The sequence below is a fragment of the Panthera pardus genome, unplaced genomic scaffold (genome assembly GCF_024362965.1).
Source record: "Panthera pardus isolate Hobbes unplaced genomic scaffold, ASM2436296v1 HiC_scaffold_5, whole genome shotgun sequence".
Lineage (NCBI taxonomy): Eukaryota > Metazoa > Chordata > Mammalia > Carnivora > Felidae > Panthera > Panthera pardus.
In genome coordinates, this window is record NW_026526980.1 from 15,361,525 (window position 1) to 15,384,812 (window position 23,288).

Genomic DNA, 23,288 nt, shown 5'->3' on the forward strand with positions numbered 1-23,288 from the left:
AAGATGGGTTAACTAGAGTGAGTGTCCTCTAACTTTTCCTCCAACTTTCCTCATTACCCAGAGGCTCCCACCTCGAACGGAAGGATGGATACTGAGTCTATCTGAAAAGGGTGTTGATTGCCAGGATTTACTGGTGTGATGGAGAGTAGTTTCCAATAAAGAAGACTTTGATCTGGGGTCCCAAACCCCTTGAAGGAGTCCTCCCTGCCTCCTGCCAAGGTTTTGTTTCTTTGGTTTTAGATTCAAGTGCAGCTGCTGCCGGTGGCCATGTAGTCATGGGGATGGAAAGTGGAAAAGGAGGAGTGGAATGGTTATGGCTTTTCTATTCCTTAGGCAGTCTTTTTTTCCTCTGTGCCTATTCCTGCTCTCCTAGCTCTGTTGGAGCCTCTCTAGAGCTCCACCAAGGTTTGGCACATTCATCCATTCATGACGTTTCTTGTGTTTATTCCTGGGTTGTAGCTTTCTCTGCTCTTGTTTATGTATCAGCTCTGGATAGATTTATTACTTTTTCTTCCTATCATTTCAGTAAGGCGGAGTGGAAAGAAAGAGGCAAACCCATTTCCCTAATCTGTCTATCGTTTTTGAAATTATGAACCAGGGGTTCTGTTGACAACTTTGAGCATTTGGTTTTCTTATTTTTATTTTTTATTTTTTTTAATGTTTATTCATTTTTGAGAGAGAGAGACAGAGCATGAGCGGGGAGGGGCAGAGAAAGAGGGACACAGAATCTGAAGCAGACTCCAGGCTCTGAGTGTCCGCACAGAGCCCGATTTCGGGCTCAAACTCATGAACTGTGAGAACCTGAGCCAAAGTCGGACGCTTAACTGACTGAGCCACCCAGACGCCCCAGACAACTTTAAGCATTTGTGATTTTAAGAACTGAAATAAACTTATATAGTGAGTACATTATTGATTCCCATGTGTTTTATTGATAGAGTTATTTGGAATGTTTATGGGATATGAAATTATTGTAAGCTGAAATACATGATCTTTTTATGAATAACTTGTGTTTAAAAAATAGTTAATGCAGCTTTTTAGAGCAAGGAAAGCCAAAGATAGCCCAGATACCTGGGCAGAGAGGGTTGTGGGGAGGTCCCAGGCATTGCTGTTGGCTACTAATTGATAATTGGGGCCGGAAGCAAGGTTAACTCTGGCTCACATGATGTTTACGTTCTAGAATTGGAAGGAGTAGCTTGTTTCCCAGAGTAGAATTTGCTAATTTTAGGTTGTCTTCCTTGACATGACACGAAGACAAAAGCTCTGCTACCTGAGGAAGAGTACTAAATAGTAGCTGCGGGGTTAGATTAGGTTGCAAGTTGTGTTTTATTTCATGAATGTAAAAGAATAATTTGCCATGTCTTTACTTCTAATAAGAGTGAAAATGAATCTGTATGCAACCTTATTTGTATTTCTTAATACATTTTGGGAAAGTTAATTGCAACTGTGTGGTTCAGGGATTTAGTGCAAGAAGAAGAACAGTTGATGGAAGAAAAGAAAAAGAAAAAAGACGACAAGAAAAAGAAGGAAGCTGCTCAAAAGAAGGTAGTATATATATGTATAAACTCTATATTAAGTGGTCTAAACAGATTTAAAAAGAAAGTTACTCTTATTGGATTTTTTAAGGCATTTGAATGTTTTAACTTCAGTTGAGATTCATTTTAACATTCAGTGTTTTGAATATGCATATATAGTAACTTGCCAAGTGTGTACAATTTAATGCATGGTTCTTTAACCTTGCCGATAGTGTTTTCAAAGGTAAGTGCTTTATATAGGTTTTTGTCTTTCAATTAACTCTTCCTAGGTTTTCATAATATATTTATACCTTACTATACGTGAGAAGAGCATGGAATTTGTAGCTGCATAGAGGGCTGCATTGAAATCTGTCTCTCCCACACAGCATACTGAACGGTGTGTCCTTAAACTTCATTTAGCCTCTCTGGGCCTTAGTTTCCTTGTGTTTTGTAAAATGAGAATTTAATTAAACAAAATAACGTAATACATATAATGCACACAATTGGGAATAAAGTGTCAATTTCCTTTTCACTTTTTATTTAGTACCTGGGCTGATTTCAAGAATTTGCTATTTACATTAAGATACTCTAAAATTAGCCTAGGACATAATTTACTGTAGCTAATCTCTAGCCAGTACATTGTCAGAAACTGTAACTAAAGCAATAAGAATTGCAGAAAACTAAAAGATTATGTCCATGATTATAAAGATTTCTACAAATTAATACTGAATCCTGATGACAGCTGGGCAGTCCTCTCCTACTGTCTCAAGTTTTCAAGGACCTTAAAAATGTTCCAAAAGACCCACTGAAATTACTGTTCCACCTGTCTATTCTAATGAAAATTATGACTTTAATTTGTAACCTCTACCTCTTTTGTGCCAGGCACTGTGTTACGGCTGCACACTTATCTCTGCATTATTTATTAGGGAAAAACAGCGCATACATCTGCGGTAGGTAGGGAGCTGTTGAAGCACACAGAACTGCTTCAGTCAGCCTGGAATGGGGCCAGGGAATGGGGACAGTTTCTTGGAATAGAAATTAGCCCAGTGAGCAAGGAGTGGAGTAGAAAGGGATTCCAAGCAGAGTCAACTCCGAGGTAAGCGTCCACAGCCTTACAGAAGTACAGGTTTTGATTGGCTGGGGTGAGACGCCAAGGGCAGAAACGTCCAAGGATGAGACTGCAGAGGGTGGTGGTAGCTGCCGACTCTTCTCTGGGTTTGGGCCATTAGGTGTTGGGGAAAACAGCGAAGGCATTTTAGCAGGGTGATGCGTTTGAGAATGTTTACTTAGCGGACTTGGACTTTGGTTGGAAGAGGTGGAAACTAGAGGCTAGGGTGCTGGTGGAGGGACCAAAGGGGATATGAAGGAAGAATAACTTCGGTTGACTCTTAAGTTGCAGACTGAGTGATGGAGTGCATCGTGGGAGCACTTAATCAGGTCAGGGAAATAGAAAGAAAGGGGGAATGAGAATTTCCTTCTGGAGTGATGAGCTTACAGCGTGACCAGTGAGTGCTGGAGGGGGCGGGAGGTAGAGTACAGACCACTGGAGAACTGAGAGTGAAGAGGTGAGAGGTGACCCTAGGCATTTGGGCTTTTGCTTGCTCTCAGGAGTGACTGGGAGGGATGCATCCATAAGGGTCACAGGGTTTGAAACACGTTTCTAATTACAGAGTTTTGGCATTGATGATGCCTTAGGCTTCTGTCAGAGGCCTGTTGATATAGGTTGGTCTTTACAGTGCGATCAGTCTTTAGCTCAGGATTTATTGTAGAGAATTGTATCCTCTGCAAGTCTGAGGTTAGGAGAAGGCTTATGAGACTCTTCTTGTTCCACGGTGTGAAGGCCATTTACTTAACGAAGAAAACTAAGAAATATCAGAGTCTTGTTGAAGAAGATGCTTAGGTGTACATTAGGTAGGATCGGTAGTTTGGCAGGTGTCTGCGTGTTGCATTGGACCTGTTGATCCCTGCTGCTAAGGAATTCAGAAGTTAGCTGGTAAGTCGGTATGTCTGTGAAATGGCTGGAGAAGAAGCCTAAGGTATGATGGAATGAAGCATGTTTATTTAGGATTTACCTTGTTCACTGAGGAAGTTTTGAGACAGGGGGGTCACTGGAATGATTTCTTTAAAATTATGCTTTTGAAATGTGCAATGTAAGTAAAAAAAAATTTAAGTTGTAACAAATACAAATAATGGCTCTAATTGCTGAAGTTCATCTTTAGGTTCTTTTATGACTAGATCTCTAAATCACCAAGTCAGTGTCTTTAATACATGAATAATGGCCTTTGTGCCATTTGGCTTCTCATCAGATCTGAAGTGACAGCTTTTCATATTCTTTTCCACTCCATCCCTGCCTCACCCATTCCAGTCTCTCCCCCTAACCATGTCCCACTGGAATCATCACAGAGGCTTAGCGATAATGGTGGGGGAGCATTGGTAGGGTACCCTGTGTGTCCTGTAGACACAGTAATACTAATCACTTAACACAATATTAAAGAAAGTTTAATACCTCTAATAAATGTTAAGTGTAGTAGGGTAGACTGCCATTGTAAATAAGACTGTTCTTCCAATTCCATCCTATAACTGAATTCAGATGACACACACCGGTGAAGCGAGGACAGCTGGTATTGCTATAGGCTGTTACCAAATAGCTATTAAAAAACAAAACAAAGAAGAATCCCAAGTTGGCACATGTACAGTCCATATGAAAGAATGTGAGTCACAAGACTTTTCAGACAGGTTTCCTCAAGCTTGCTTTTTGTCTGTAGAAGGAGCCAGCAGGTGTATGCAGGTAGGTGGCAGACAGCTACATAAGCCAGGTAGGCAGGCCCATTTATATAAATGTTGGAACATAAACTCACCACAGTAAAAACCATCTGCCTGTTTTATGTAATCTATGCAAATGTTAAAAAAAAAAACCTATATGTTTTTATTTCTGAAAAAGTCTTCAGATACTATCTGTTCTGATCCATTCATTACAAATAGAAGGAGCCCAAGCATTAAAGTGAGTTAAGTGGCCAACCATGGTTTTGTCAGGATAACAGAACTAGGAATAGGATGGGAAGCTGCTTAATCCCCCAGCTGGCACTTTTCCAGAACTAGGTGCCATGGTGTTATCTTTCATCTTTTTAATTTAATTTTTATTTTTTTTAAATATTTTTGAGAGAGAGAGTGAACCAGCAGGGGAGACAGAATCGGTGGGGGGGGGGGGGGGGGGCAGAGAAAGAGAAAGAATTCCAAGCAGGCTCCACTGAGTGTGGAGCCTGACACAGGGCTCCATCCCACCACCCTGGGATCATGACCTGAACTAAGTGAAGAGTCGGACCCCCAACCGCGCCACCCATGTGCCCCTATCCTTTTTACTTTTTAAAGATTTTATTTTCAGGTAATCTTTACACCCCATGTGGGGCTTGAACTCTGAGATCCAGAGTCACAGGCTCTTCCGACTGAGCCAGCCAGGCATCTGTATCCTTCATGCTTCTTGCTCCCCCCCCCCCCCCCCCCCCCCCCGCCTCCGAACCTAAAGGTGAACTTTAAAGCTGCAAATAATATATTGTGATAATCTCTGTAAGGCATTTAACAGGCCTGTATGCCATGCATACATACAGAAACAGTCCCTAATAGTCACTATAGTATTTTTAAGGAATTCTGATCACAGGTTATTTTCTATTTTTAAATTTTTTTAATTTTACTTAATTAAAAATTTTTTTAATGTTTATTCATTTTTGAGAGAGACAGAGCATGAGCAGAGGAAGGGCAGAGAGAGAGGGAGACACACAATCCGAAGCAGGCTCTGCACTATCAGTGCGGAGTCTGATGCAAGGCTTGAACCCACAAACTGAGATCCTGTCTTGAGCTGAAACCAAGAGTTGGATGCTTAGCCGACTGAGCCACCCAGGTGCCCTGGTTATTTTCTATTTTAAATTTAAAAAAACAAAAAACAAAAAAAAACAACCCAGTGACCTAACTCATTATGTAAATTATTAGACACCAACATGGCTCACCGTAATATTTTTACTATGGTAGTTTTTAAAATTTTATCTTCTTCAATATAAATTTAAGTATTTAACTTCCTCTTTAAAGAAATGTTACACAAAGATTACATGCTTCTTATATTTCAGCCTCAGTACATCTCTCACAATGAAGGTCCATGTCTGGATGTCTTTATTTTTAATTTTGTTTTTTGAAAATATTTCTATTTCATATCTAAGAATCATGGCTGTTTACTTATCTTTTAATTCTAAGGCTTAGGAAATAATTTGTTATTCCACGGGAATGTAGTTTCTGTGCTTAAACGGGGTAGTAGGCAGGCTCAGAATGGAGTCGCTCAAGCAATTAAAAGGCGAGGGCGGGGGGCAACCGTGGTAGCAGTAGGTTGGATTTATCTCCAGGTTTTGTTTTTAGAAGAAATTTCTAGAAGGAATCTTGAGAGAAATGTAGGGAGGAGGGAAAAGGAGGTTGAGAAATAGGTTAATTATAGAGGGATAATTTGGTATAACCTTTAAGCATGTAATTGTAGTTCCTAGAAAGCACTTAAGAATTGAGGGGCCGGAGGGAAGCAACAGTACAAATTGGGACCTTTTACTGTTGAGATTGTTTTAAAGCCTGTTGAACACAGACCGTTGAGTATTTTTGTTACTGTGTTAAGAGCTGTGAGGATTTTTCTAGGCTTTGTGGATTTAAATGTACTCAGTTTGAATTTAAGCGGGACTTACATCGTAGAAAACTTCCAATTTTTATTCCCCTTTTTTGGAGATTTAAGTATTAATCGCCATGTCTCCTAAAGACCATTTTGTTCTGAGACTAGGGATCATGTTCAGCAGTGTAAGTAACATTTTCTCAGCAGCCTGGGCAGTAACATAAGCAGGCCTGGAGTGCTGCAGTCATCCAGGGCAGTCAGGTGTTCTCTTCCAGTCCTGCCTGTTTCACCTTGCTGGTCTCCAGTCATTTTTTTTTTTTTTAAACACTTTGGGGGCGCCTGGGTGGCTCAGTCGGTTGAGCGCCTGACTGTGGCTCAGGTCACGATCTCACGGTTCGCGGGTTCGAGCCCTGCGTCGGGCTCTGTGCTGACAGCTCAGAGCCTGGAGCCTACTTCAGATTCTGTGTCTCCCCCTCTCTCTGACTCTTCCTCGCTCACAGTTTGTCTTGATCTCTCTCTCAAAAATAAATAAAAACATTTAAAAAATTTTTAAAAAGCCACTTTGTATGCATCTAGCCTTGAAGGCTAGACTGAGTGCTGCTTGCTAAGAAATCCTAGAAAAGTTTTCTGAGCCCTGATTATCTCATTTAAAATAGGTGATTTCAAGCATCAGTTCTTTATTCCTAAGGTTCCTTTTTGTTTTTTTTAAGATTTTATTTTATATTTACGTTTGTTTGTGAGAGAGAGAGAGAACAGGGGAGGAGGGGCAGAGACAGGAAGAGAGAATCCAAAGCAGGCTCCACACTGTCAGATCAGCGCCCGACATGGGGCTCTATCTAACTCACCAATTGTGAGATGGTGACCTGAGCTGAAGTTGGACACTTAACCATCTGAGCCACCCAGGTGCCCCTAAGGGTTAAGTAATCCCTACATCCAACGTGGGGCTCAGACTCATAACCCCGAGACGAAGAGTCACATGTTCCAATGACTGAGCCAGCCAGGTGCCCCCCTAATGTTAGTTTCTAATACCTGGCACTGTATTAGATACTGTAGATGATTAAGAGAAAATAAACAGGGACTTGGGAACCTGGAGTGTTTGAGTTGGGCCTTTTCCCGGCATGAAAGGATTGAGCCACTGCCACCGGCAGGTGTGGCTGGTGACGGGCGGGCAGAGACAGCAGCAGCTGCTAATACCCACTGAAAGCTTCCTGCCTGCGAGGCGCTGTCCTAAGCTCTTTTTTCCCCTCTGAGCTCTTCATGAGTTAGATCCTTTTAGTCTCACAACAGCTCTGGGGTAGGTGTTTTTGTTCTGCCCTTATAGATGAGGAAACTGAGCTTTACGGAAGCTAATTAATTTTGATCCAGGTCACGTAGTGTTAAGTGGTGGACCCAGGATTGAGAGTCTGGCTTCAGACACTGAGCTCTTAGCCGCTCAAGTCTGCTTAGGGCTGCAGGGGTGGGGACAACTGGTGCCGAGCCTGACAGAAACAGAGAGCCTGGCGTGTGGTGTGTCTGCCACCTGTCCGATACCTTTATGAAGTGAGGCAGTTGAGGTAATTGCTTGTCGAATCACAGTTCACGTTTGTTTTTTGAAGTAAGCTCTGCGCCCAACGTGGGACTCAAACTCACAGCCCTGAGATCAAGATTCCTGTGCTGTACCAACTGAGCCAGCCAGGTGCTCCTGTTTTTGTGTTTTTAAGGGAAAAATATTCAATATGGAAGTAATTTTGCTTCTAGATTTGACAGAAGCCTTTAATTCTGTCCTACAGTGATACCTCACATTTGAATAGTGTTGTAAAAAAAAAATCTTTTATATTGTACTTAGGCCTCATAATAGCCCTGAAAGGTAGGCAGTCCAGTCTCCCCTGCCCTCCTCCCCCACCCCATTTCAAGAATTAGGAAACCGAGGCCCAGAGGGTTTAAATTACAAGGTCATGTAAAAGTAAAAAAGAAATGTTGAAGTTAATTTTAATATATTTTATGTAACCAAATATATCCAAAATATGACTGTTATTAATGAGATATTTTTACCTTTTTTAAATACTAAAAAATAGAAATCTGGTATTTTACACATCGGTTTGGACTAGCTTTATTTCACGGGTCAGCCACATGTGGACAGTGGCTACCATTTTGAACAGTGCGGACAACTCTTAAAATTACTGATCCCATTTGGGAAATTCTCTTTAATAGTCTGAGTAATACGCTAGGTCCCTGGACCACATGTCGGTTCAGTTGCCTCCTAATCTGTTAGGCGCTCTCGGGTTCTATTATTCCCGTCCCTTTACTGTGGTAGTCGGCGTCCTGATGGGCAGACACCTTTGGATGTCTTCTTGGTGCCTTCTCTGTAGATGACAGAATACTGAATGAGGTTGGCTGTTCTGAAGCAACTTGGAGTCGTTTTTCCGGAGGAGTTGGAGAGTACACATCCTTTATGTTAAGGCCTATAAGAGCAACGCTGGCTGTCCGTCTTGGGATTTAGTAATGTGGTCGTGGCTTCCGTAACTTAGTTTCCTTTGGAAGTGAACTGTGGAAGAGACCAGGAGGGTTTTTTGGTTTTTTTTTTTTTTTTTTTAAGTTTAGGATGTAAAATAATTTTTGTGCTATAATGTTTTGGCTTCAGAAAATTAGGTATCTTATTGTTTGACACGGTACGGTACTTGTCATAAACTATTCATATACCAAGTTCTCTCTAATAAGACTGTTTTTCTACCATCAAATTTTAAAACAATGTCTCCAGAAATAAAGGGTTCAAGCTAGTTGACTGGTCTTTTGCCATTGTCCTTCCATCGGTTTTTTGTTTTTTGTTTTTTGTTTTTTGTTTTTTTAATTTTTGATCCATATAGAGTAAAAGATGGGCCTCCATTATTTGCCACAGCATTAGTGCTCTAAAGCTTGGTAAAGTAGCTCACTGGCCACACTGACTCTGCCTCTCCAGGGGAAGATTGTTCAGTGTGGCTTCAGGAGTAGGGTAATTGCCATGTAGTCCTTTACCACCTAGTTCTATAATGATCTAATTCAAAAAATGATATTTCTAATGACAGTAGTTTCATATGACTAAGCAAAATTATCATGCCCCATGGCACTTAAGGAAAGCCTTGTCTTTATTTTGGAAGAATTCCTGGTTCTTCAGCTACTAATTATTTGGTCTTTCCTCACCTCCCTGCCTCTCCTCGTGTCTTTTATTTTTAGGACTCCCATGCAATTGATCTTAATAAAAAAGTTGATTTTCGCTTGTGGCCTCTGTCTGTAATCACTTATTTCTTTTGGGGGCCCTTGAAGTTGGAGTCACAAGCCCTTGCTCCTCATGAGGAGACCTCAGGGTGTGCGATGGGGCAGGCACGGAAAGACGGGCTTTGTGGCAGTTCAGCTTCTGAACACAGTGATCTTACTGAATTGTCGGGTGTGTCAGAAGCGACAGATATGTTTGATATATTTTCTCCCACTAAGAAATACTTAAAAGTTAACCATGTTTAACCTAACCTCAGCTTTTCTTCCAGAAAATTTAATCCATCTTTTATCATTTGAAAGAAGAATTTTTGAAGCCATTTAAACATACGCAAAATTCAGTAGATCCACGAAATGTTAAAGGTGACAGTTACATAAAAATCATTTAAAAACTAAATAATGAGAACAGTGCAGTCCCTTTTTTTTTTATTTACTATCATACAATGATGTCTTCTCTGCTATGTATCTAAAAGAAACATTTCAAAATTTTTTATTACTAAACATTGTGTCAGAGACAATGGGGCACATCTGTGGGAAAAGCATGCTTTCTTTGCATATCTTTTCCTATGCAGTTCATCTGAGTGACAAATTCCTTAATAAAAGTGTATATGTCTTATGTAATAGTAATATATGAACATTTTATCATAACAATCCATTTCTTTCAGTTTCATATTTACATTGTTTTTTGTTTGTTTGTTTTTATTTTAGGCCACTGAACAAAAAATCAAAGGTACGTTGTTTAAAGCTATTTTTTATCCTTTTTTTTTTTTTTCATAAAGGTTGTTGATATGCATTTTTATTAACCCCCAGGATGGGAGAGTGAAGAGCATGAAAGAAGAGAGGGGTGGGGACAGACTTCTTCAGTGACGTCCTTTGGGGTTAATGGTTACTGTGGTCTAGATTGCCACTTTTAAAATATACTGCCTCAAGACCTACCTTACAACTGTCTCCTAGGTTGAACACCACTTCCTAACATACTCCCTTGATTTGAGTCTTTGAGCACATGTACCTTCCCTTCAGTTTTCCATTTAAAAGTCTTCTTGTCTGGGGTTACCTCTGAGACTCTCGCCTCGTCCCTTGCTTTATTCCTTGGTCTCTGTGTACAGTTGTCCCCAGCTCCTTCCTAGAGGCAGACGATGATGCCCGCTCTCTAATTACTAAGAACAGCGGATTGCTAACCTCATGGTTATTTTGCTAGGTTGAACAGCTCCCGGTACATGTCAAGCAAAAGCCTTCGGGGTGGTAAGGAGGCAGGATCCTAATTCCTCTCAGATCCTGAATCAGGAATTTTTTGCCCTCCCGGGAGTTGACTGCCTGGTAATGAAAGGTGTAGGGCTCTCAGATGCTGAACTTGTTAGTTCGAAGATTCTGAGTTTTTACTTTTAGCTGTATCAGAAGTATATCCTCTACATTTGGTTGAGATACGCAGCCAGTACCTCCTGTTTTTATTTGAGGTCAGCATTCGTTAAGGTAACGTTTATTAGGAGCAGGTGTGTAAGAGTGAATAAGAACAGTCTTAGCTTACATTTTACTAGAGAAAGTGGCAGTAGAAGGACACACCTATACATACGATAGTATGAGGTGATTTGCTTCAAGTAAAAATGTTGATGTTGTCCTGGATGCAGAGGAGTGACAGTTAGCTTCTTTAACACAGGACAGGAAGGCGCGGGGAGGCGGGGGGGGGGGGGGGGCGCGGGTAAGGAAAATCTCCTTGAGGTGATGGATCTTAAAAGATGAAACAGCCAAACCCAAGAAAGAAGGAAATGACAGAGGGGATCAGCATGATTGAAAGTACAGAGACAAGAAATAATGTGATGATACTGGCAATGGACATCCCTAGAGCACCAAATGCCCAGCAGTAAGTAGGTAGAGGGTAGAAGGGTTTTTCTGAAGGGATAGGCAGGAGTTAGGTCAATGGAGGCCTTACATGCTCTGTGGACCCAGGAGCCTGGACGTGCGTTTTATACACAGGAGCCATGGAAGAATTTAAGCAGAAGAGTGACATGGTTTGTTTTTTTGTTCTTTTTTGAAAGCTGTCAGTCATTGTGCATGGAAAGTCTTGGCTGGAAGATGGAGCTAAGAGAAGCAAGGCGCTTTGGGCAGAGGAAGCAGGTGGACAAGAAGAGGGAGTATTCAGAGAATAAGTGTGGGAGTGTTGGGGGAAGTGACAGAATATAGACCTGGAGGTAGGGGGAAATCGTAGGGCTTCCTGCTGGTTAGAGAGTGGAGAGCCAGCCCTGGCAACGTGTGGAATGGTTGAATCACTGTATTATGTACACCGAAAGCTAACATAACACTGTGTGTGTTAACGGTACTGGAATTAAAGTAAATAAAAATAAGTAAACTACTGATTTGAGTCTTAAAAAAGAGAGAGTGGAGAGCCAGCAAAGATCATGGTCATAAGCTATGCTTCAGGAATGTTTCTTTGTCAATGGCGTCTAGTGTCACCAATAGAAACAGTACCAGGGAGGGAAGAGGAGGAGCAGACAGGGTAAAGATGATTTGAACTGAGGTCTTGGCAGCAGGGGTAGAAGATGGATGAAAGATGTGTGAGGTATAGAATTCGTAGGATTGCAGCTGGTGAGATCAGAGGGGGAATTGAGGGTGACATTGTGGCTTTGAACCTGGATATGTGAGAAAGTTACAGGGGTGTGGAATGATACAGGGGGGTGAGCATTTCCAAATTAATGTAGTAGGAACATGACCAAATTCATCTTCTTCACGCTCTGCTTTCCTCACACCCCTTCCCTCTGTAGGGATGTTACGTTGTCCCTTTGCCCTGCTTCAAGGCCAGACTTCTCTGCTTGGCTTTCAAGGCCCTCTTTGATCTGACCTCCCATGATCTAACCAGGCTGTTTGCCCCTCACTCCTTTATACTTGGCAGAGCATTCTTCTCTCTTTCATGTTCATCCCTGTTTCTGTTTCTTTTTGATCCAACTCCTCGGCCAAGGAGGCCCTTTCAATGTTTCCAGACTCTCAGAGCTCATCGTCTGCCAGATCGCTCCAGTGGCCATTGGTCCTCCCTTCCCGATTTCTTAGGCTATTATGATGTATCTTACTTTGGGGCACATGGTTATAGTCCATCTTAGATTTTTGCCTGACCCATGGGTGTACATCTATACTTAAAATATGAATATATTTGAATCTTCTAGATTTTAGACTTTGCACAATTCTGAGAATGTTAGGCTATGAAACTCTTCAAGGTGCATTATGTTGTTTTGCCAGCGTTTTACTCGTTTTACCCTTCTTCTGATGGCATCTCCCTTCATAATTGGTCACAATTATTCTCGTTTATGAAAATGTATTGTTTATATTTGTGCTGTGTATAATATCTGTGAGGTGTTTGTGATTTGGGATTCGTGGTGTTTAGAGATTACAGACTGGAGGCTTGTGGGACAGTTTTGGCACACACGGTTGTTATTGTTTATTAAACTTTTGATTTTGGAATAATTGATGCTATATAGAAAAGTTGAAAAGGTAGTAGAGTTCCCATATGCACCCCACCCAGTTTTTCCATGATTCACATCCTTTATTTCTGTGACACCTTTGTCAAAACTAAGAAACTGATGTGGGTATTAACAGAACTCTAGACTTTATTGAGATTTCACTGTTTCTTCCATTAACTTCTTTCTCTTCTAAGATCCTGTGCAAGATACACAAATGCATTTAGTTGTCCTGTTTCCTCAGTCTCCTCTGGTCTCCACACAGTATTTTTATTATCCTTTAAAATTTTGATTGCCAACCTTTAAAAATCAGGAGAATCCACATAATCCAGAATATACTGTCAGCAGCATTTTTTGTCTTTCCATATTAGAGTCTGTATCAGGCCCAGGTTGAGTTATTTGTGGCTATCACATACTTGACAGAAATGTGACAGAGGGCTGTGGGGAAGAAAGCTGTGACCAAGGAACTGAATTTTAAATTTGATTAGGTCGCATAGCTCTAGAGCCTTCTTGATTGTCAAGAATCAAGATCTTAGTGTTCAGACTGAGCATTACCAGTTTGGCTGTAGCACCCTCTAGAGAGTTCTGACTTTAACGAGCTGTTCTTTCTAAGGCTACTGCCATTTCTGGTTAAATAACACTCATGTTGCTTTCACCCTGTGGTGAGACCGTTTATATAAAAGTTGGGTTTTTGTAAAGTATCATAAATTAAATTCTTGACCAGCTTTGTTACATGAAGACAAGTAGGTGTTTATTTCTGGGTGCAGTGGATTCATAACTCATCGGATAAAAATGTGAGCCAACATAATGCGAGACATAATGAAATTCTTGAAAGTTTTATTCTCACCTTGTGACTTGAACTTTTTTGAAAAACTGTAAGGAGCATGAATATTTGAATGTTTGAATATTTGAAATGTCTTTTAAAAATATGTGAGTTTCTCCTTCAAACAACAAGGGAGTCAAATGCTGAAAAATTTAGGGTGAGGTATGCGAATAGATGGATAAGTTTTAAGAATGCCCTGTGGCCTACATAATGTAAAGGCAGGGAAGGAGTTAATATTCCCCTGTTTCACGACACCCTTGGGAACTTGAGTAAGAAAAGTAATTTTTTAAAAGCAGCTTTTCAGCTCTGACACTGGCTTGTTTTGAAAACATGCTGATTATATATTCCTTGTAAAAGAATAAACACTGTTAATTTTTGACAGCTAACCTCTCCTCTTCCCTCCCTCCCTCCTCCCTTTCCCTCCCCTCCTCCTCCTCCTCCTCCTCCTTCTCCTTCTTTCTCTCTCTCTCACCATCTCTCTCACCAGTGCTTTCTTCAGGTGATTTTTATAAGCAAGTTATATTCCAGAGAGTAACAAACCTCAGAGCTCTGAAAAGGAGATGAAGGGAGGCTGGGATGGAAGCAGTAATGGAAAATAGTAGATAATGATTTTTTTGTTTGCTGGTGTTCACATAGGGAAGCATAGTTTATTGCTGCTGTTCTGTTTCTGGATTAACTAAAAACTCTTAATGAAAATTGGATCAACATTTAAAACACATTTTTGTTCCTTGCCACATTTGGAAGCCTTTGTTCTTGCTCAGTCACTCCCCACCCCCCCCCCGCCCCTTCTTACTCAATTCTAGCCTTAGAGGATTTTTTTTTTTTTAATCAAACACATTTTCATTGCTTAAAACTTCATTGCTCCTAGAGAATGATCAAAATATTCAAGACCTATTAAATTGACTACATGTCAAGTCATATTGGAGACACCATAATAGCTAAGTTGGAGCACCTACTGTGTGTCGGGCACTGCTTTATATTTACTTCATTTAACCAAGGGAAATATTCTGAATATTTAATCACTAATAATGAGTGGTCACCAGTGATTCAGAACACATACTGGAGCAGTGTCCTAAAAGCTTCATGTGCTAAGAGTAATCTTTAGCTATTGAATTTGGGGAGATGTGTGGGACCCAGGGGAGGGGCCAGGGTAGCAGGCTGGGAACTCTGAGTCTTTGTGAAGTAGGATGTTGAAAAACTAATATGGAAGTAGGGCTTTATCAGTGTGTGTGCACAATGTTAAGTCTGCATTTACTCCCTTCAGCAGCCCTATGAAAGTAGATAGTATTGTCACCGCTTAGAAGTGAAATTGAGGCCAAGAAAAGTAACTTGCCTATTGGTTATGCAGCTGTTGAGTGTCTGAGCCCGGGTTTGAGGACTGACTCTACTGGGCTCTACTGCTGCTTTTTCTTTGAAAACAGCCCTGTATTTACATGGGAGACAAAACAGGAAGGCTACGCTCTTGCCCATGCTTTAATAATATTCAGTGAATAAACCAAATAAATGCATGTTTTAATGTTTATTTTTTTTATTTTTTATTTTTGAGGAGGGGAGAGAGAACAAGTGAGGGAGGGGCAGAGAGAGAGGGAGACATGGAATCTGAAGCAGGCTCCGGGCTCCAGGCTCCAAGCCGGCAGCACAGAGCCTGGCGCGGGGCTCGAATTCATGAACCGGGAGATTGTGACCTGAGCCCAAGTCAGATGCTTAACCAGCTGAGCCACCCAGGTGCCCCTTAAGTTTATTTATTTATTTTTGAGAGACAGAGAGAGAGCGAGCGTGAGCGCGATTAGGGGAGGGGCAGAGAGAGAGGGAGAGAGAGAATCCCGAGCAGGCTCCAGGCTCTGAGCTGTCAGCACAGACCCCAGTGCAGGGCTCAAACCCACCAACTGTGAAATCATGACCTGAGCTGAAGTTGGATGCATAACCGACTGAGCCACCCGGGCACCCCTAAAGCATGTTTTGAAAATATTCCAGAGAGATCTTTTAACAGGTTTTTATGGTATTTCCCTGAGCACAGAGAAATAAATAAAAACTTGTTATCACCAGCATAATTTCATGAATCGGGAAGGATCTGACAATTGCAGTGTATAAAGTGGTTGGCTTTTCAAGAATCACTAGAGAAAGCTCTGAAATTGTTTACTTCATCTCTGTTGATGAAAAAAAATGGGAGTTTTGAGGACCAAGTAAGAAGCCAATTTTCTAAAAGCTTTCACCGTGTGTCAGACTTCCACACAGTGAAAATGAATGAATCCCTTTTTGGTACAAAACCTGACTTCTACTAATTAAGCTTGGAATGCCTTGCTCCAGCTCCTTAATTAAGGAGGATGTAAAGAGACTCTGACCAAAAAACCGCAGAGCCTCCATGTCACGCACTCTTCAGAAGGATGGAGAAGTGTATTCTGAAGAGTCCCTTCTTTTTAGTATGCTCTTTGACTGGTGAAGCTGACACAGTTTAGCTTTGGGAATATGATGGAAATGACTCAATTTCAGCCCAAGGAAGAAAAGTGTGTAATTTGTTCCCTTCTCATTAATAAATAAAGCACTTCTTTGCTTTTTCTTTTAATCGTCACTGCCAGTGTCAGCTATGTCTCACAACCTTTGGGAAACAAAGATAAATGCAAAATAATTATGCGGTAACCCATTTTCCCAAAGTTAGGATCCATAAAGTGTCATTGTTTTGTTGTTGTTGTTGTTGTTGTTGTTGTTGTTGTTCATTTAACGTTCGTGAAGTATTTATTGTGTCTGATCCCGTCTCGTGTACTGTTGTCAGTGTTGTTCATGACAAAACCAACTTCAAGTCCTTGTCCCCCTGTGTTCCCATTCTCATCTTTGTGTTAGTGCAGATATAGGTAAATATATTTATATTTAGGTAAATATATTTACCTGTGGTCTCGGCTTATTCCTTCATAAGGTCTTAAGTTTTTCAGTCACAGTCCTGTGATACTGAAATTCAGGAACTTGGTGGCTTGGCCAAGAATTCCTGTGCTGCATAGATTTTCAGAGGAGAAGCTGAGACCCAAAAAGATGTGACTCAAAGTGTGTTGCCTGACCTGATCACATAGTGGCTCATGTGGAAATGGTATTGGTGGGGCTGTGTTAAGGTAAACAGCAGTGGCCACCCCCCAGCTGAAGCTGACAGTCCCAGAGAGTCTGGTTGTGCAGCCGCTGAGGTGCTCCTCCCCTCAGCACACCTGTGACTCTTTGTCACACAGGTTGGGAAGTTCTGTTAGAATTGGGGCTTTCATGCAGTGTCCCGTCCCCCCCCCCCCCCACACACACACATAGTATAACACGACTTCTATGTTATAGGCAGGTATTAAGTCATAGAGACAGACCAGGTTCTGATCCCAGATGTGCCGTCTTGGTAACTTTTTGAAGGCAAATATGTGCTGACCTCTTTGAAGGAGAAGCAGGTTTCCTGCTGGTGAAGAATTTACTGATGGCAAAGGTGTTTCTTCTCATGGGAGGTGTCTTTGAGCTTTGTAAGTAACTCTGTTTGTAGCTCTGCACTAACTGGAAGGGGAAAATTCTGCTTCCCAGGGAAATAGTAAAATTACTCTGTTTAGGTATATCAAAGCCACCATTTTTCCTTTCCTCCTGTTGAGAAGGAGAAATGATTTATATACGTTTATACATGTAAATCTACATTTATGTGATCAATGAGGTAATGACACTTAAGGACCCCTTTTTGCTTGTAAGGTAAGGAACATTTTATTTCTAGCCAATGTAGATATGTTTGCTTATAAATGCCAGTAAATTATTAAAATAAGTAGAAATGAAAGATTTTGTAACTTTAGAGATCTGTGATGAGGCTGGGGCAGGACAAAGACAGGAAATAGGAGAGAAGCAGAGATCCGTGCAGTCAGCAGGCAAACTGTTGTTGGAAAGTAGATTCAGTGGCCAATGATCCCATAGCTGTTGGGGAGCTTGTGGGAGTCTCCTGAGGTTGTGTCCTACCCTGAGATTCTGCCTTGGCAACAGTTAGGTCTTCAGTTTCAAAGGAAACAAACCCGGAGTCCTCTGGTTTAAATTTTGGAGAAGTCAGGAGAGATTAGCAAGAATAGCTTTATCAGCTATGACCAGGTAAGAGAAAGCTCCAGACTAGCAAATAACACAGCATAGGTCGTAATTTCCACTTTTATGTTCTTCATTTAGTTCTAATAAGAGTAGTAGCTGTGTTTCAGAATGCGTACTGAGTGCGAGCGCGCTCAGTGTTGTAGTCTTAGTGAAAACGCACTTAATAAAATCGTGCATAAAGACAGCATTTGGCCTGAAGCAGAAAGTATTGAATCTTCTACTGAAGATGATAATCTTGGAATTCTAGCGTAAACACAACATAGTGTTAAAAGTCCAGGCTTCTGAGTCAGATAGCATTCGATTTGAATATCGCCTTTGTATTCTTATTTCTGTGACCTTGGGCACGTTTCTCAACCCCTAAGCCTCAATTTGACTTGGTTAAAAAGAGATAATCCAGGCTACTTGATATTGTGGAAATGAAATCATATAGAACATAAATCACTGGGCCAGAGGTTAGTAAATGCTAAATATAGACATCTTATGATAGAAATTTTTGATTTGCAGCTTTTAGAGTGGCTAAGCCCTAATCAGTGATTTCCGTATTTTCAGAGAGTTTGATTTTGCTCTCATAAGTAAGAGGAAACTTACTTTATACTAGGAGAAACATTGGTTTGGGGGTCCAGTTTGGTTTCACATTTCAGCTCTGCCATTTAGTAGATGTTGGATCATGGGCAGCCTTCTTCTAAGCCTTAGTTGCCTCATCTGTAAAAATGGAAATACTATTTCAAGTTTATAGAATCCTGAAGATAGATACCAGCTATATTGTCTGGCATCCAGCTGATACTTGGTAAGTTTTAATTACCACCACTGTGGTTGTGCAGTGTCCTGGCAGTCTCTCAGTCTCCAGAAACCGCATACAGTGTCCAGGTCAGTTCAGGGCTTTCCCTCACCCAGACGATGATTTGCTTTTTCCTCTCGCTAAAGTAGGGCCCAACCCAGCTTGGGTGAATCACAGGGCAGCGTCTCTGCCATAGTGCAAGGAGTATGTCTTGCAGCATTAAAATGGGCCATAGCATCTTTATAAATTTGGCAGGCCAAAATTAGTATTTTATTGCTTTGATTTACATTTGTTTATTGGTAAAATGGAATATCATATGTTTAATCACTTGTACTTTTTTCATCTTATGAATTACCCATTCTTGTTTGTAACCCATTCACCCCTTGGGCCTAGAGCTTTTGTTATCAGCTTGCACGAGCTGTTTGTATAATACGCTTATTAGCATTCTGATATATTTGATGGAAATATTTCCAACATTACAGACTATGTCGTATGTTTGAAGTTGTTCTGAGGATGAGATACCAGACAAAAATATCTAAATTTTGCCCAATACTAGATCCCATAAGGGGGTATATGTATGCAGAGGATGTAAAAATATATAGTCAGAAGAAGAAAAGCAAAATTAAATAACTTTTATACTCTTAGCTTGAACTCTGGCCCTAAATTCTAGTGGCTCTGTTGAATATTTCCCTATGTTAGCTTTAGGGGCCTTAAACCAAAACAGTACCTCCTTTCCCTCCCTCTGTTAGGGAAAATTGGGGTAGGCAGTGGGAGGGGAGAGAGAATGGATCCCTTTAACTTATTCCAAAGGACAAATATTTTTCCAGTTTGCCTTTTAATTTGGAATAAACACACACACACCCTTGAAAAAATAAGTTGCACTGCATAATTTCATTGGGTTAAACTTAATCTTTTACTTTTTGATTACTTGACTTTTATAAAGCCTGCTGTTTATCCAGATTTAGAAAAAAATTTGCTTCTTTTCTAAAAGCTTTTAAAAATGCCAGCACTTTATGACATTATTAACTGATTTATCTGAACTTTATTTTTTTCTAATTAAGACAAATCAACTAACCATCCTGTATTTCCTAAATAATTTGTTATCTTCAGTAATTTATGACAATTTCTTTATTGCATAAATTTGGTGACACCCCCCACCCCCCACCCCTTAATTTTTTTTAAGCTTCAGTGTGTTTGGGACTTTCGTTGTTCCTGCTACTAACTCTTAGTTGAATTGTTAGGTATTTTCTTTTTTTTGAGTCACAAATGGAACTCAGAAGCTCTCCAGATATTTCTACACTATCTGTCATAACAGTTTTCCAAATTTATTCAGACATGAGAACCACATGCGACATTTGTTTTAAGAAATATAGATTCTGATTTATCTGTGAGGCTAAAGAATCTGTTTTTTTAAACAACTTTCCCTTAACAGCGCTAAACAAATTTAAGGATCACTTCTAGAATTTAAGTTATGAAAGATACTTAAGGGCAGTCTGACTTGTTTTTTCTTTGAAAGCGTGTACATCTGCCTGAAAACTCTTTCCATCATCCCATTGTTTCGAATCTCACATACTTATAGGACAAGGTTTGATGGATAGATTAACTAAAGATCTTGGAAATACCATGCTGTGAATGTTGTGTGGATATCCTCCAGCTGTTAGAGAAGATCTGTACTCTAGAACAGATTGCTCAGGCATTTTGCTGAAGAGTTGAGGATCGTATGGAGGCAAATCAGCGATGTTTCTCTTTGTGTTAGTAATTTGAGGTGGGAAATGTTTGGGTAGGAAGATCACGTTCCCTGAGGGATTAGAAGTGGGTGCTTCCTAAGACTCGGGAACAGGTATGCTTCCCGTTTCTCTAGGGCATGTGAAGCGAATTACAACCAAATGAGTTCAATTTAATATGTATTTTAAATTCAGTATTTAATTTTGAGTTGTTTATGATGCCGCTTGGGATTTTTCCTTACTTTAGTAACTTTATAACAAATATATTAAGATTTGTTTGCGCCTGTGTAAAATATAAATATAGCTTGTTATAGTTCATATTAGTTTTTAAGTCTTCAACTTCTTAAATAGCCATCTAGTTCAGCCTACTTGCTAAGGATTAACAGAAGCTGATGGATTGGCAGGCATTTAGGTATTTTGTCCAGGTTGACCAGTGGCACTTAACACTGCAGCCATTTGTCCCCAGTGAAAATTCTAGCATTTACATCTGTGTGTATCACCTTAAAAGCCAGACTTGCCCCTTCTGTGCCATTCAGTGCCCTTCAGCACTCCAGAACTCACCAAAGTCAGTATGGGACAGGGAATGTATATTATGCAGGGGAAATATATTATAAATCCTCCAGTGTGTTTATTAATGAGTAAGAGGATTTTTATAGTAGTACAAAGTTTGGCTAAGTTTTAGATAAATTTGATTTGTAGGCTCATCTTAATTGACCAGAACGCTCTTTGCATTGTTTAACCAGCTGGCTGCTGCTTTCCCCTCCTGTCCCTCTTAAAATATAAGCAGATGGAATTTGAGTTATTGTGCCTCAAATACAGGGGAAGTTGGTGAGCTGTACCTCCACAGCAGTTCAGTGACACTGTGCCTTTCTGCGTTTCCTGCAGAAAGCTATGGAGTGGGAAAGCAACAGAAGTTGGAAGCTCCTTTCTTTAGAATTTCTTGGTGTAGAGAATTTTCTAATCTGCTTGAAGTTTTTGTCAGGTTTGTGCTTTTTGAAACTCTGTCCCCTGTGACATTGCTGCTGCTGCTGCTGCTAATCAGGAAAACGGGAAGAATTGATTTCACCTGTATGGGTTTGCTTTTCCTCTGATCATGAGGCAGATTCTATTGAAAACTACCGTATTATTTTAGCACAGCAGCTAGAATAATTGATTTGAGAGTTTAGGCTTAAAGAGATTATAATTACTTACTGGAAACATTAACAGTAGGGAAGAAAGACAAATCTTGTATGTGGTGTTGCCTGATGAGCAGTTACAGTTTAAATATACTAGTTTGTAACATGTTGACTTTTCTTCCAGAAGTTACTTTATTTTGTGGCTTTTAAGAGCATAAAATCATTCTCTGTAATGAAGATTTCAAAGAATGTTTATAGGTGACATTTATTTTTTAAAATACCGTTTGAGCAAAGGTAAGAATTTCTTAACCATCAAGCATTTGGAGTTGAGCCTAATTATTGACAGCTAGAAATGTTAATTTCTGGAAACTCTGGCTTGTTGTCAGTACCTTTTTATCTTGTCAATTACACGTACCCCATACTTGTTTGAGAAGGTAGGGTGTTTTTTCTTATAAAAATAAGAAATACTTAGGACAACCCTGGACTTTAGCTCTTATGTGAGAATGACATTTTCCAGCTGAGGCCCTTTCATGGGTGCTTTTGCCATGTGTCTTCAGAGAGAGCTTGACACTTGTCTTTTCCTGTATGATGACGGGTACTAAGGGTAGGCATGCTTACTTCAGGTAAATTTTTTTTTTAATGTTTTTTATCTATTTTTGAGACAGAGACAGAGCATGAGCAGGGGAGGGGCAGAAAGAGAGGGAGACACAGAATCTGAAGCAGGCTCCAGGCTCCGAGCTGTCAGCACAGAGCCTGACGCGGGCCTGACGCGGGCCTGACGCGGGGCTCGAACTCACGGACTGTGAGATCATGACCCGAGCTGAAGTCAGACGCCCAACCGACTGAGCCACCCAGGTGCCCCTTACTTTAGGTAAATTTAAAGTTTGCCAAAAGAAGTCTTTAAAAGCACTGTGTATTCTATAGATACTTATTAAGTATTATTTTAAACTGGTGATGTCAACTATTTTAATTCTTTTAAGAATTCACACACAAATCCGTATATGGTTTCTATGTTTTGGAGGTCAATTTAATATTTCATTCTGTTAAAAGTGAAATCATGTCTTAAATGGCATTTTTGTATCCTATGCCTGCTGTTTATGCCAGTATTTCTAGAAGATTCACAATGTAGCCAATATGAAGACTCATACACAAAGCTAAATTATAGACTTTGGAAGGGTAGGACTAAAGGAAGGGCTTGAGGTATTAAGATTTGGTCATTCATGTTTTGGGGAGTTTGGTAAGCAATTCATGATACTGATGGCTGCTTTGTATTTCAACTATTGTTTCTATTAAACTTGTAGATAGCCAACAGGAAGTTCTCTTATTTACTGTTTTCTGAAATTTATTCAGATGGCATTTAAAATGTTATCTTAAAGATTAAAAGAAATAAATATTCATATAATTTTAATTTGTAATGACTGAGTAAATAAGTAAAAAAAATTTTTTACAAATTTAGAACTTGTATATTTAGGATTTTGGATATTAAATATCTCTTATCTAGTCCTAGTATTTTACTTGAATGTAGGACAATTGCTGTGGGGTTTTTTCCCCCAGTTAATAGACGTTTTTCAGAGCAGCTTCCAGTTTACAGAGTGATAGCATGCTTGTGCATAAGAAATCTCAAAACACATGAAAGTAGCACAAATTAATAATTTAATTGTCACATTGGTTCTTTTGGTTTTTTTGCAAAGTGCGAAGTCTTGATTTGGAGCATGATTTAGGAAAATGTCGGTTTAAATTCTTTGCATGAGTAATTTTTCCATTCTAAAAAATGTTCTAAAACTTGTTGATTTTTGGGCCAGTTCATAATTTTGTCCATCTGCTTAAACTGTGCAAAAGACCAGTTGGGTCACAGAATGGCAAAAAAATGTAAAATAAAAAAGTTTTAGTGGGTATGTGTGTTTTGTACTGGCCAAATGAAATTCCTTCAAAATATTTTTCTGGTATTATGGATAA

The 23,288-nt window shown here is 40.1% G+C and overlaps 1 protein-coding gene and 1 non-coding gene across 2 annotated transcripts in view; both read left to right on the plus strand.

The window, feature by feature from the left end:
• The window catches only part of TNRC6A (trinucleotide repeat containing adaptor 6A), a 98,486-nt gene that overhangs the window by 21,852 nt on the left and 53,346 nt on the right, over positions 1 to 23,288 (plus strand). Inside the window, 2 exon segments of the mRNA XM_019430287.2 lie at positions 1,455 to 1,542; positions 10,081 to 10,102. Of these exon segments, the coding sequence (XP_019285832.1) occupies positions 1,455 to 1,542; positions 10,081 to 10,102 (110 nt within the window).
• TRNAH-GUG (transfer RNA histidin (anticodon GUG)) lies at positions 6,485 to 6,569 on the plus strand. The gene has a single exon. It is a non-coding gene; the product is annotated as a tRNA-His (tRNA).